Source organism: Siniperca chuatsi, linkage group LG21 (assembly GCF_020085105.1).
Source record: "Siniperca chuatsi isolate FFG_IHB_CAS linkage group LG21, ASM2008510v1, whole genome shotgun sequence".
Classification (NCBI taxonomy): Eukaryota; Metazoa; Chordata; class Actinopteri; order Centrarchiformes; family Sinipercidae; genus Siniperca; species Siniperca chuatsi.
In genome coordinates, this window is record NC_058062.1 from 4,507,015 (window position 1) to 4,522,293 (window position 15,279).

At 39.1% G+C, this 15,279-nt stretch overlaps 1 protein-coding gene across 10 annotated transcripts in view; it reads left to right on the top strand.

Moving 5' to 3' along the window:
- mybpc2a (myosin binding protein Ca) overlaps positions 1–15,279 on the top strand; it is a 60,795-nt gene that overhangs the window by 31,772 nt on the left and 13,744 nt on the right. For all 10 annotated transcript variants that reach the window (XM_044181428.1, XM_044181429.1, XM_044181419.1 and 7 more), the window contains 9 exons: positions 3,226–3,282; positions 3,410–3,579; positions 3,844–3,976; positions 6,905–7,029; positions 11,079–11,184; positions 11,721–11,890; positions 13,595–13,760; positions 14,268–14,374; positions 14,477–14,506. In XM_044181428.1, the coding sequence (XP_044037363.1) occupies positions 3,226–3,282; positions 3,410–3,579; positions 3,844–3,976; positions 6,905–7,029; positions 11,079–11,184; positions 11,721–11,890; positions 13,595–13,760; positions 14,268–14,374; positions 14,477–14,506 (1,064 nt within the window). The remainder of the gene's footprint in view (positions 1–3,225; positions 3,283–3,409; positions 3,580–3,843; positions 3,977–6,904; positions 7,030–11,078; positions 11,185–11,720; positions 11,891–13,594; positions 13,761–14,267; positions 14,375–14,476; positions 14,507–15,279) is intronic.

Below are 15,279 nucleotides of genomic sequence, written 5' to 3' on the forward strand. Positions count from 1 at the left end.
TCCATATTTGTAATCTATGTTTAAAAATATAATTTCCTTCCCTCATTAGAGTGCGAGCAGAAAGGCAAAGGTATGATGAGAAACACAAGAGGCAAAAAGACAGCATCATATTGTAGTTTAGACAGGATGTCAGTGTGCTTATTTGCAGAGTGCTGATATGACGGAGAGAGAGGGCAAGAGGGAGAGATGTTGGTGTGATAAATGAAAAGTGAAAAGTTGGTTAAAATTCAAATATGTTGCTGGACAGATAATGGATGAGTGTGTTAAACACCTTGATATGTGGAGGTCATGCAGCTCAACCTCCAGAAGGTAAGTATGGGGAATCCTGTTTCATATGGGATACTCATCTGTGTGTTTCTCTTAACGTGTATTACAGTAGCACAACCAAATACATGTGGTCTGACTTCATTCTTTGGAATTTTCACTCCTGTTCACCCATAATTTCTCTGGATTTAAAAAAAAATTCTAGACTTTAATGTGTGTTTCATGTCTGAAATAGCCCAAGCTCTCCATCATATGCCCTGGGCATATCAGGCTATTTTTCTTCTTCATGTTGTTGCTTTGCTGACTGGTTGGCCAGCTGAAAAGGCTTCAAAGGGAAACACAAAATATTCTGTGGAATACATACTGTACGCTGGCACTGCAGTCTGTGAGAGTTTCTCACATTGTGTGAGGAACAGCGTTTCGAAACATTTCTTGCTTGCACTCATATTATGCCACGGTATGTTTATTCTTGACAGGGCAAAGTGTACAAGCATGTCAACAAACATACAGTATGTATACTGTGTCATGACAATGCTACACAGGTGAATGCCAAAATAAAGAAAACATCAAGTGGCAATCATGTGGGGGGCTACGTGTAGACAATTGCAACTAAAACACATCACAAATTGCAAATCAATTAAATTCGAACATCACTAAATTTCACTTGTTTGTTTCAGGGTGGGCCATGATTGGCTAATTTGATTGCTGCAAAACAACACAGAAAAAAAGGATGTGGATATATATTCCAGCCACAAGTATGTAAGTCAAAGTGGTTCAGCAGGGTAAAGCTGGGCACCAAGTATGTGTATTTTGATTTTATATTGGGAGTCAGTGGTAGTTTAACACTTAGTGGCCGTTTGGACTGAAAACAGCCCTGTGTTAAAACAATGCAAGGGGCTGCTTTGGTGGGGGTGTGTTGCTTCGGAGATTTGAATTATGATCCAGGATGTCCAGTTTGAGTACCAGATCCTTGAGTTTGAAGACTTATGAAACGGCAAAATGATCAAAGTGACAAATGTTAAATTTTTGACAGCCGCGAGGTAAACAGTAGAAATACAGCATTCACGTTACAAAGTAATGCACCAGGAATGTGTGCTTGCATGAATGTGATTGGCCACCGCAGCGCCTTGCAAGATGACGTTGGGTTGCGTTGTGGCAAAAGCTGAGCCAGGTTAAACTTTTTTGCCGGACTGGTCTCATTCAAATGGATGAGGGGGCTGCGTTTTTTCACGCAGGGCTAAAGTCGGTCTGAGCACAGCCTTGGCCTAGCAGTCAAGGCATTTCAGCTTCAAATGACTGCACCATGAGTGAGGACACATTCTCACTTCTCACAATTACTTAGTTATGTACACTTTAAGATTTGCATTAACATACATGAAAATTCTTCAGAATCATGTGATTTTCAGTCACTCTACGTCAGCATCAGTTTGTGTCACTGACACATGTCAGTTTTTGTTTTCATGGGGAGCATCAACTATACCTTGATGCAGCTACAGTTCCTGCTGCAGCAGCTTCGGTCCATTTTTCACAATGAAATGCTTCTAATAACATAGGCTAATGTGAGAGAGATGAGCATTTTGTGCTTTGCTCTCAATTCTCATGCTCGCATCATGAAAGAAAGCTCATTATAGTAACAACAGCATTGGAAAATCAATTTTTTACATCAATGAACTTTAGTGTAGATTCTGAAAAAATGCGTTTAAACAAACTTAGTGTAAAAAGATCCAGCCCTTCTCCCATCATTTGGTGTTTTACGGTGGTGGTTAACTGAGGTAGTGCTCAAGAATGTTTCAAAAGTGCATTGTACACTGTACACACAGTACACTGCTAACATTGTTTTCATGCTCATCCAACCATTTGGTGATCACGTGTGCCCTGTGATCAAGGTCATTATCACCCTGGGAGAATTTACTCCTATCAGGATGGCAAGGACAACATGGATGGATGCTATCCTTGGATGAACCGTTCATCCATAGGACGAACATGATCACTCAGAATGGCTTTGAATTTATTGGCATTTATCTTGCTCTGTGAGGGGTTCAATGAGCCTCAACAATGCCAGGAAAACACACTACACGCTGTAAAGGAGATGCCAAAACTGTTCACAGTGGAAAATAACAAGCACTTGAGCCTGTAGACATTTATTGGCATGTGCCACACTCAGTGCTTGTCACCTTGTGGAGCACAAGAGGGTGATTGATGACTGAAGACCATGTGAATTTTTCTCATGACTTGCAAATGTGCATGTGAGGGGTAATAAAGGGTTTACGCAGTGGAATGCAGCCATAGTTTCCCCCTCTGTGAAGTTCTCAAGATATTATTCTACATGAAACTGCCTTTTTTTTTGTTGAATCTCGGGTGTGTACTTCCAGTCACTGATGACGACTGTATGTCTCCTATAACATCACCTTTAGCCACAGCCATGCTAACAACACCTTAGCCCTCCTTCAGAACTTGTGCAATGAGATTGCATACAGTCATACATACTTGTGCTTCCTGTGATATGTACACTGTTTGCATTTAAACAGTATGCTATTTTGCTTATTGCTTATTTTTTGACATATACTGTATGTGCTTGTCCATTGTGATTTCTGTCTGTCACTTGAATTTAGGACATGATGGTAGCTTGTAGTCCTCATCAAACGCCTCTGCTCTATGTTCCCACTCACACTATTTTTGCACCTATCAGAACACAGGATGAAAAAAGGCTAAACTTTAACTACAGGCACTAATTCATTACAACTCTGCTGTGCGCTGTTGTATTTGCTCATGTCGTCTTTGTTGGATTTGTAATTGTCTTGTAATTTCGGTATTTTTGTATTTATAGGTCTGTGTAATGTGAAATAAAAGGGGATGTAATATTGAATGTATATTTCCTAATGCCCTTTTTTGACTACCCAATAACCATTGTTGTGAAACATACCAAGATAATCCCCCGAATCTCTTTTCTTTTAATTCCAGCGGAGATGCAGGTGAGGATGCTGGTGATCTAGACTTCAGTGCCCTGCTCAAGAAAAGGTAAGATAATCTACATCAGCTATAGACCTACATAATAACCTAAATTTGTTCTCTTAAATTTGATTGTCTTAAAATTGGTTCTATTTCTGGTTTTATCTGATTCACAATCACACTCTCAAATACTCAGGGAGAAGAAACACGAGGAGGTCAAAGAAGAAGTGGATGTATGGGAAATCTTGAAGGCGGCCAAGCCCTGTGACTATGAGAAAATTGCCTTTGAGTATGGCATCACAGACCTGAGGGGTATGCTGAAGAGGCTGAAGAAGATGAAGAAGGTGGAGCCCAAGAAAAGTGACGGTGAGGAGTGAGGGAAGAGACAGGAGAGGGGTTATGAGGCAACAGACTGTGTACTAGGAGTGAGGCAGGAGGGAGCAAACAAAAGCTCTCTAATGCAGTAGGCTGTAAATACCAGCGGCATTTAAAGGCCTTGGGGGAGAAGTTATATTGCTGGGACAACAGGTGGAATGCTGTTAGCATATGCGTTCTGCTGGTTGGCACTTATGGATTATGTGGCTATTAAAGCAGTGGTTGAACTATGCTAACAGGATACTTTCTTGTCAGCTTTCCTGAGGAAGCTGGATTCAGCCTACTCAGTGGACAAGGGCAAGAGGATCCAGCTCTCAGTGGAAGTGACTGACCCCAATGCTCCAATCAAGTGGCTCAAAAATGGACAGGAAATCAAACCATCAGCCAAGTAAGCAAATTACCTCTATTTGGGTGGTGCACTGAACAATATATGTGTGAAATAGTACTGAACCATGATGTTCAGGGAGTGTACTAGTATGCTTGCAATTTATTGAGGTTGCACTATACTACAGTTTATACAATAGGACCAAAGATGTTAAATGGTTAAACTGTAATATTTAAAATCGGATAACTTTGACAGTAACCTTGAGGCCCTTGTTGCTCCATGACACCGTGCAAAAAGTGTTTATAGTTAGCTATACTATAATTTGTACAAAAACGTGGACATGTGTCTTTGACGTTACCTGTAGGTTTCCAAAATTACATTGCTGATGTATTGATGTGGGTTTACTACCCACTGCCATCTTGGTAGCTGCTGCAGCCAGAAAAAAAACTAATTTAGGCACAGCAGGGAGACTGGGTGGGGCTGAGCTGCGTAAAGCAGGTAGCAACCTCTGTAACTGAGGGTGAAACACAACACTGACAACCTTATGAAGTTGTTATGGCGAACGTGTTAGCAAAGAGTTGCCAGTTGCCGAAGCAACATTAGCAAGTCCAATATTTACTCTCCCTTTCCCCATGTGTTAATTTTTTCCATTGTTAATATAAAAACACTTTAATGAAACAGTGTTTTTAAAAATGATCACAATAACACACTTCACAGTTTCAGTCACGTCAGTGCAGGTGGAGTTTTCTTGAACCCAGCATCACTAACTTCTGTTGTGCTGCTGTTGGAAAACATTAATGCTGGCTCAAAAGCTAATAGCTAACTAGGCGCTGTATTACTAGGTTATTAGCTTACTAGCTTGGTTGCTGTGATTAGGTAACATCATTTCAATGCATGCAATTCATGTGTGTTTCATACAAAGCTGTATTGGTAACTTAACATGTTCACTGGAGTGTTGTTGTTGTTGTTAGCAAGGTAATGTTACCTAGCGACTGTCAAAAGCAACTACCATTAAGAGCAACTTGCAAATGGTTGGACTAACTAGCATAATTAGTGGCTTCTAATTAGCTAGACTTGATTATACAGGTTGGTAGCTGTTCAGGAAACTTATTACACCATGACATTGCACATGGATTGGAAACCGCACTGAGATGAGCAACAACAATGCTCTGTATAATTCATTTAAAAATCTTTAGGAACAAGCTCTGACTTTGGGATATGACTAACAGTAGCTGTAAATGTTAGTTTTGAGCCTCTTTAGCCTGCTGAGCTCTCTTCAGTGTCTGTGTCGCTCTCCTCTTTGCTCTTTTCCCCTCCTCCTTCAAAGGCTTCTTTTGGTGTTTTATTGAAGAGGGTACAGCTGTTGCGAGTGGTATTTTTTCAATGGCTCAACCATCTGCCATTCTGAGTAGCTTCATGCTGTTCATTGAAAGTGAGGCAGTCCTCTTCCTGTTTTGATTAAGACAGTTACTATGGGAGAGGGGACTTTTTTTGCCCAGAACGGAGCCTCCCAGGAGGTTCTTCCAGGCAGAGCACTGTGGCCATCGAGATCTGACGAATCAAATGTTTTAGGTTACAGAGTTAGAGCCATTGGGATTAGGGTTTTCCAGTCCTAAAAAGAGAAAAGAGGTAGCCTGATACAATCCAGATCTTCTTTGTTTCAATGGCTAAGATATAAAACCAAAACCAAAAATATGACTATGGTACAGAGAATTATGTTGTATATAATTTATCTAAGAAGCCAAGATCTTTATGTGCCCAGTTGAGCTCTGGCATTTTACCATTCAATGTTAAAACTGGACAGTAGAGTCAGTCTAAAAGAAGAAAAGTAGATTTCTTCAATGTGCCATCGCAATGATACAGAAAATGGGTTTCATTTTGTTTTCTATTGTCCTTTTCACTTGGAACTATACCTTGTTTAATAGAATAAAAACAGAAGATTTTGCTTATATTTTGATGTTTGATATATAGTAGTGTATTGTAATCCCATGTGGGCTGGGCCAAAGGTTTGGCATGACATGGAAATAAAACCTAACCAACTAACTAAAACACATCACATCTCTATGAAAGAACATGGGTGTGGACATTTATTAGAATATTGTGGATTATTACTTTAAAGGGGTATCGCAGATTTTACAAGTCTGTATGCAGGTTTTGGGGAGTACTACTGCATATGTGAAAAAAGCGTTGGTTGGGGCTGAAGACGTTTGAAAGAAGTTTGAAAAATCTAAATAAAAAAACGTGGGGATGTGTAATTAGAAAGAAGTGAGCTTACCAGACCTCTGGTTCTGGTGCATTGATTTAAAAAAAAAAAAAACTGTCCCCCTCCAAATCCAACAATGTTTTAGGAGTGCAATGCTAAATTGGTGGAGCACGCTTTAAAATTGTTCTGTTTTGCAAAAACAAGACCTACATGTGTCTGAAAAGCATACAAACATGGTGCTCCACAGCAGCTAACGTCATTAGTTTACAGAAACTAAATTCTAATTTAATGCTATTTAAACACTATGTTTTACTCCCATGCAAATAACTCTGCCTCGACTGTTGCTCAGCCCTACAGGTAACTATTAATTCAGTATTCAAATTAGACTTTCTATCAATGGCAGTCGCCACCTTGATCTGTCCGATGATGTGAACCCTTGAACCCTAGCTTGTAGAATATTTCCCATCACTACCTTCCATTGCGTGTGATGAGATGAGGTGATGACATGTTTGTACAGCAACCCAAATGTACATGTGTGGGAGCATATAGTTGTGTGTGTGCATGCACAACTCTGAAGGTCTGTACAAGAATGTGTGGATTCTTTGTGTTGGTCTGTAACTGTGAGTCACTCCATTGTCTTTGGGCCCTCTGCGTCTGATTGTGGCTGGATTTGCTGAAAGCATTTATTCATTATTCTCTCTCTCTTTCTTTGTCTCTACTGTCGCTCTCCCCTTGTTTGTTCTTTATCCTCCTCGTATAATCTTCCCCCATCATCCCTGTGCGTCCAGGTATGTGTTTGAGAGCGTGGGCAACAAGCGGACACTCACTATCAATAAGTGCAACCTGTCTGATGACGCAGCATACGAGTGCGTGGTTGGGGAGGAGAAGTGCTTCACGGAGGTTTTTGTCAAAGGTATATGAGTCACTGTCTTTGGAGGAATCCTTCTTTCAGGAGGGAGAGGTTTTTTCTGCTCGGTTTAGCAAATGCTGTCATTTCAGCGTTGAGAGGCTTGACAGCTCTGTTCACTTCTTGTGTCTGTGTTTGTCATCTGTTTATTTCAATGCTTTTATGCCACACAGTAGCATGCTGCTCTCTTGTTGTCTGCTCACTCATTTTTAATGAGTATGTGGCGAGTGAAATTTTCATGTTTTGTTTGTCATGTATCATTGTTGTTGTGCTGTACGTATTAATGTGCTGTCATATTTATTAGAGTTTTACTGATATGTGTGTTTTTGAAGGCCATTTTGATTACTGTGCAATTGAAATATTAATATTTCGTGGTAATACTCAGTATATTTACATTTTATACAAAAATGTTCCAAGGAAGTACAATTATTCAGTGTTTCCAGTACACTAAAGTTTTATTTGGTTTATTTAGTTAAAAATGGTAATACGGAATATATAATAACAATTTATTACAATTATTGGGAAACGTTTTGGTTACACTTTATTTGGATAGTCCGTCTACATATAGTGTATAGAATATTTGTAACATTTCAACAGCTTATTAACTGAGATGTAACAATTCAACCGTTTCACAAATAAAACCATTTTCTAGGTTTGATTAGCACAAAAAACATCTTGGTTAGAGTATGTACGGACAAAGCGAAACAGTTGAACAGTTGAAATGTTACAAATACTCTATAAACTATATAATCTGTAGGCGGACTATCCATAACACCAATAAAGTGTTTCCAACATTTTTAATAGAGCACTATATTTTATTATATACAACGTTATCAGTCTAACTCTGGTGCTTATATCTTGATCTCTTCTGTGTCCTTTTTTGTGTGTGAGTATGAGAGGTTTTAATAGATGTAATTGGGTCTGCTGCTTCTATATTAATCCCATACTTTACTCTGTGTGCTCACTGCTGCCCATCCTGCTTTTACATTATCAGAGGCCATACAAGAGGGTAAGCTCTTCACCACAGACACTGCTCCCATGAAGCTCCAGTGTGTCTGTGTGTGTGTGCTGATGAGTGTTTGTGTCCTTAAAAATATCATTAATGTTTGCAAACATCTACATCAGTACCTTTTGTCGTCATTCATCTTGACATTAGTGGGGGCCATGGGGAGTTCAGCAGATGACAACTAGTCAAAACTCGCAGTTACAGTACTTTAAAAAAGACAAAGTACTGAGACAAAAGCTTTGGCTTTTGCTGTGTTGTGTTATGAAATGATTATCAGGTGAATGTTGTGTTTCCAGCAACATGGCATCAAATTTAACATTCACAAAGCTCTGCAAAATGAGTAGCAACAAGATGTAAAAATGTAGAAAATGATGTTCCTTCACTAACTACAGTATAACTTCAATTACAAGTGGAGCTCCAATTTAACGCTGAGTCCTTTTTACTGGCTGGGTGTGGCGACACATTTTGACAAATAAATGCAGGTCTCAATTAGATGCTGGGTCTGGTTTTTATAGAAGTTCTTTGGATGTATAAAACCTCTTAAAGCCTGCTTGAGCTAGTTCTAAGCTGCTTAGATTGCGCATACAAATATAAATGTTTGTCAATATGGACATGCTACATACACATCATTAGATCGGTTAGATTCTCCACAATTCAATCGTTCAGTTCATATTACAGAGACCATGGGCACCAAAGTATAATTCATTCAGATTTACCGGCATGGTAAATGAGAGACAAAAAAAAAAGTGACTCCCTATCTTTGAGGCGGCACATAAAGTCAGAATATGTGTCCATTCCTTGATTATTTGTCGTATTTCCCATCTTTGCTGAGCAAGAGTTTTGTGTGAAAGGAACTGAAGGCCTGTCCCAAATAAAGGCAGGTTCAGTTCAGTGAATGAAGCAAATAAAAGCCTGTGCTATTAATTGAAGTTTTACCATAGTTACTTTATTTTTTCACTTTGAGTAGTAACTCAAGTAACTAGTTACTCAGTTAATCAATCATTGAAAATGACTCCTGAAGGTGTGTTCAGACAGAAAGCTACGCTATTTTCACCATTATTCATTATTTGCGCAAATTTGACCACCGAACCATTTGTGCAGTCCACGTTTATTCGCCCCAAACAGCCAATGGACTAACAGATGTTAGTAGAGGTGGAAATCATGAATCACTTTGCTGATTGGAATCACTTCGTTCAGTTCAGTTCAGTTCAAAAATTTGTAGTCACTGCCCTAAGCTAAGCTGTCGCCGTTCTGTCTGTTGCTAGCAGGTTGCAAGCCCAAGCTGTAACATTCAGTTCAGTACAAAACTATCCTATACAAGCGCTGCACATAACGTTAATAGCTCAGCAGCCTATTATTTACGACATATTTATCAGATTATGATTGTTTCTGTGGCTTTCGCGGTCTTTTAATAAGCTTTTAATTAGGAAGTAACGTACTGTGAATTATAGCTGAGCTGACAACGGCGTTCTCAGTCACCTGTAAGTGGAGCTCCACTGCTAAAATCCACTGATTCGGTCAGTGACAATCAGTTCAATTCGCCTCTTGCTCTGCTTGAACACACACTCAGAGTTGTTGTACTGTAACTCCTTAAACAAATAAAAAGTGGTTTCGCAAACCAGATTTTAAAACCCACACACATGGACTTACTGCTAAAGGTAACACAATTCATTCTGTGTGGATATGTTTCACAAATTAGGTATTTAGCTCAGATCAGAGTTAAAGGTAAACATGGCCTCCATCCTCAACACCTACTGTGTTGACCACCTGCTGTAAACCTACTACGCTTTCAGAGTCAAACTGCTGCTTTTTTCTAGTTGTGTCTCCTCCATGTATTCCTGATGGAAATGTACTTTGAGAAACCACAAATTACAGTGAAGACATCAAGCTCATTTCACCAAACTTTTGAGGCCCGCAGTGAAATTGTACATGTTTCTGTGGTGCTGTGACTGTGGTTCAGAGAGTTTCTGGGCTCTCCAGCAGAGGTTGAACAGAATTGAGACGTCCAGAGGGGGACTGGATGCTGACGATGACAAATAGCTAAGGCTAGCAGAGCGTCAAGCATCGCACCATGTGGTTACACAATGGGACTCCCACCACCTCGGGAGGCTTGAAGTACCTTCACCTCTACAAGATGGGTGTGTTTGGTGGCATTGATATACTTCAGGAGTGTATTGTGCTGTTATCCAAATCTAAAAAAGGGCACACACATGTTCTGTGTTTTAGTCTTTTCTCCTTATTGAGAACACTAAAATACATCCCATCCACAGAGGAAAGAATACAAAAATACCTGAAGTACAGCTATGTTTACTCATAGAAGAGTGTTGTAAAGAAAAACTATCAAGTAAAATTAAAGCCGTAGCTACTAGGTCTGGCCAATATGGTTGAAATCAAAATCACAGAATTAAAACAAACATTTTTCTGATAAAATAATCAAATTTATGTTCTGATTAATGAATTGATGTTGATGTTCAATGAATTGTGTTCCATTTTTATACATTACATCAGACAAAACTTTTCACACATGTAAAACGAACACTTCAATATCTCATTTGGAAACTGTATAATTACAGATTGCTTGGAGTCATCAACTGAAAAGAATTCTCTACAACCTTAACATAACTAATATTGTCATGACACAATCCCACTGAAAGACAACAAATGATGATGCTGCCCCACTAGCTACTCATGTAAGTAAGGTCAATTTCCACCTAATTGTACTTGATTTGGACTGTATAGGCAGCCTATATTTTAGTGCAAATCAAAACTTTGCATGTGCCAGAATTTAGCCGTGCTCCAATAATTACCATATTTGTTGTTTTGTCATGCCCTGTACAAACAAAGCCTTACTCACTCTACTCAAGTACTGATTTTATCCATCATGCGTCTTTTATCCTCATGTTCCTGGTCAGTATTACTCTTGTGATTTAGATACATACAATGTACCGAACAGTAAGTGATTCACATAATACAGTAGCACAGTATGTTGATGACTCAGTACCACTCTGTTGTTTTAAAGTTTGACTCAAAGCTTTTCATTCGTCTTTAGAGCCTCCAGTCACCATCACCAAGCTGCTGGATGATGTTCACACTGTGGTGGGTGAGAAGGTGGAGTTTGAGGTGGAAGTGTCAGAGGAAGGAGCCAGCGTCAGATGGTGAGCCAGAATACCCTTCAGTCACTCTGATATCAATTAATCAGGAAATGCATTAAGGTCATACCTTAGGCAAATAGATCATACCCTTCTTACAAATATCCCTGTATAAATGATAATAATAGTAATAATAGTCCAGGCGTGGCTTGCAGGTCCTGTAAAGCAACAGTTAAAAGTCTGATGGGAAATGTTGGCAAAACTCGCATAGTCGATTACGCATCATTACTCATATCAATATGATTGAAAACATCTATGGAAAATGACTTATACATTTCTCTAACTTTTTATTATAACTAGTTCTACAGTTGCTGTGAATGCAGCCCCTACAACCCAAAAGTATATCTGAGAAAATGTTCACCTTCTGCACATTTTAAAAATGTGCCAAAGCCTTGTGATCCCTGAAGGCTCTAGCCATGTAGAACATTGCAGACATGTCAATCAGCTCTTCCTCCCTTCTTTGTGTGTTGAAGTGTCACTGAAAGTGTGTGTGTGTGTGTGTGTGTGTGTGTGTGTGTGTGTGTGTGTGTTTTTCTCCTCAGGATGAAAGATGGAGTTGAGCTGAATAGAGAAACCGCAGGTTCAAAGTACAGATTTAAAAAGGACGGGAAGAAGCATATTTTGATCATAAATGAAGCTACTAAGGAGGATATTGGAATGTATTACGTCTTCACCAACGGCGGAGAGTCGAAGGCAGAACTGGAGGTTGAAGGTACCATTTCCTCTGTTAAAGTCATTACCAGTGTTTGACATTTCCTCCTAACAAGTGAAAACTTTGTTAGTTGCAGGCTTGTGGTGTGTTTTTTGACGAAGCTGACTATTACAAACCATTACAGCCAACAGTGATGATCAGGCTTATCACAAACAAACTGGAAAGCACACAAAACAAGTCATACCACTGAAAATCAACCTGAAAATAAAACAACAAACTGCATCTTAAACAACAAATCAAGCTCACTTACATAGAGACACAAATTATGTGAGAAAATAAAATCAAACAACCTAAAGCTCTTTCATGACATGACTTTCTTTTTTTTTTAAAACTATATAACTTAAAATTTATCTTATATAGCTAAATGCCTCAATATGAAATCTGGAGTGTACTAAAATGAGAAAATAACCCACCCAAACCTCAATACTCTCATATATCTACAGTTAAATCTAACAGCAGCAGAAGCAACAATTTATGGGTGATCAGCTGGTGTATAAAGTTTGCTAACAAGTATTTCAGACATGGCTGTTCAATCAGGAACTTAAAGAAATTTTATACATCAGCACATGTTGATGTTTTCCATTCTGACAAGCATAAAAAGTAATAAATTAGTCATTACTCATGTAATATTACTTCATTAATCCCTTGTATCAGTAGTTCATCACACTGTTCGTCATGCTAATTTTCTTTTACACCTTCAAAATTGATGGTTGGTCTTACCCTTCAGAAATCAGGCTGTCTCAGTTGCTGCATACTTGCAAGCCAGACGAGTCTCCTAAATTGATTAAAGTGTGAGAAAATGTCTGTCCTTCCTGCTCAGTGGACACTCCAGTTATAGTTACAGTGCACCAGATGATCAATGATGAACATAGTGTTGAATCCTAGATTACTAAATAGACTCCCCGAATAAGGTGCACCCCAATGATGGAGGAACACCCCATTATTGTTGTGTCCCGCAGTGTGTGATCTTATAGCTGACATCCACAGGACAACATTGCTTAGAGTAAAATTACCAGGCCTTTTTTCCCAAAATATATTTATTAATGATCTGCTAGTCACCAGTAAGAGACAATTATCCCTTTTCAATTCATTACATTAAATATATCATTTTAAAGGCTAAAAGTAAGTTTAAAGGAATTGTTCGAAATGTTGGGATATACACTACCTTGGTTTCTTGCTGAGAGTTTTATGAGAAGATTGATACCACTCTAAGGTCTGGTAAATATGAAGCTACAGCCAGCAGATGGTTAGCTTAGCACAAGGACTGGAAAGAGTTAGCTAAACTCCAGGACGTTGCTGCACCTGACCAAGAAATATTCCCACACATAACCGCAAGTAAAACCACGACTGGTTTTTGTACTGATTAAAAACAAGATCTAACATGTTAATTAGCGAGGTGATTAGAAGTGCTGGTAGGAGGATTTTGTTATCTTTGGACAGAACCAGGCTAGCTGTTCCCCCCCTGTTTCTAATCTTTGTGCTAAGCTAACCTAACTGTCTGCTGGCTCCAGCTACATATTTTCTGTACAGACATGTGAGTGATGTCGATCATTTGCTGGGTTTCCTCATGTAATAATATTACTGCAATGCATTTCTAACCGACAGTTACCATCTAACACTGGCCAGAATTGGATTCATTCTCTGCATAAACAAACATCTACGTGCTACAATATGTGCTGATCTATGTTGGTGTCTTTTCTTTAGATAAGGAGTTGCAGGTTCTGCAGAGCATAGCTGACCTGACAGTGAAGGCTGCTGAACAGGCTGTATTCAAGTGTGAAGTGTCTGATGAAAAAGTGACGGGGAAATGGTTCAAGGACGGCGTCGAAGTCCAGCCCAGTGATCGGATCAAAATGACGCACATTGGAAGGTATTATATCAGACTGCTGTGGGTCCACGCTTGAATGTCAAAAAAGCTGTTGTTTTGAGCTCTCCATCCGAACCATCATGTACAGTTGCGCACACACACACACACACACGCACACACACACACACAATCATATAGCTATCACAATAAGCACTGTCTGCCATATGGCTTGGCAAACTATTAACAAAAGATTTTCTTAGTTGTTTGACCCATTTTTTGGATAGGCTGCAATCTGTAAAGCTCTAACCTCTAAACACACACAGACACGCTCGCACACATCATACACACCCCCAGGGTCTGGGGTTTCTCTCAGTAATCCCTCCATCAGCGCTGCCTATGGCAGGAGATATGCCAAGGCAACAGCGGTCACACAAGGTGAAAGCCATTTAGTATGTTTCTCACTCTATGATATTGCCTCATGGAGTATGTTGCTAGGGCAACTGTCTTTTGCATAATTGCGGGTCACAATGAGTGTTGTCTCCTTGGTAACATCTGGTAACATGTCCCCAGGACCCACAAACTGACGATTGATGACGTGAAGCCTTCGGATGCTGGAGATTATACCTTTGTCCCTGATGGCTATGCACTTTCTCTCTCTGCGAAACTCAACTTCCTGGGTGACACACAAACCAAAATATGAAGCATTTGATGGTTTTTGTGAATGTGAGCTAGCCATGTCAAAATTTGAATAAGACTGATTCATATATTATACCCCTCAGAAATCAAGATTGACTATGTTCCCAGACAAGGTAAGTGTTGTTATTTGTAAAATATATATATTTTTTTTACTTATTCATCGCCTTGCATGACAGTAAATGTTAGATCTATGTGAGGGTGCTGCTATATAGGTCCAGTAGTGGTCTAAAGTTGGATATAAGCAGGACACCTAGTGCCAATATGATTGTTTTTACTCTACAGCTTTAACGGTTCGGGAAAGTTAGTTTTAAAATGATTTTTTAAATAACAATGTTGCAGTATTCAAAGTAAAGGCATAGGCATGTGCTCACAGGCACTGGATCATACACACAAACCAAAATCTTAATGAAACATTTCAGCATCCAACCAGTGTGGTCTTATAAGGTATTCATTATTTTTTGTTGCAGTAAATAAGTGTTTTGTTTCAATTGCAATTGCAAATTGCTCTTTAAACTTCTTCCTCCTCAAAATTGAGTGGTTTACTCAATTTTGAACATGAGATGTGTTACATGAACTGCAACACTGATGCATGCTGCCCCTCTTTGAAAAGACAAACAAAAAATATTGAATTAAAGGTTGTGACACAAAAACTAATTTTCATCGTAAATGTTGAAAATGTTAGTAGCACTCTGAAAAGACACCTAGTGGACACATACCCCAACTTGCTTGTTTACATATTCAACATGATGCTGCTCCAAATGTAAAGGCTAAAGGCCATTTCAGTTTTCTACCCAGAAATCATTCAAGTCTGAAAGAAACAACATTCTAGCATAAAAATTATCTAATTTATTTATCTATTTTAAAGTTTCAAAGCAAAAATAACCAT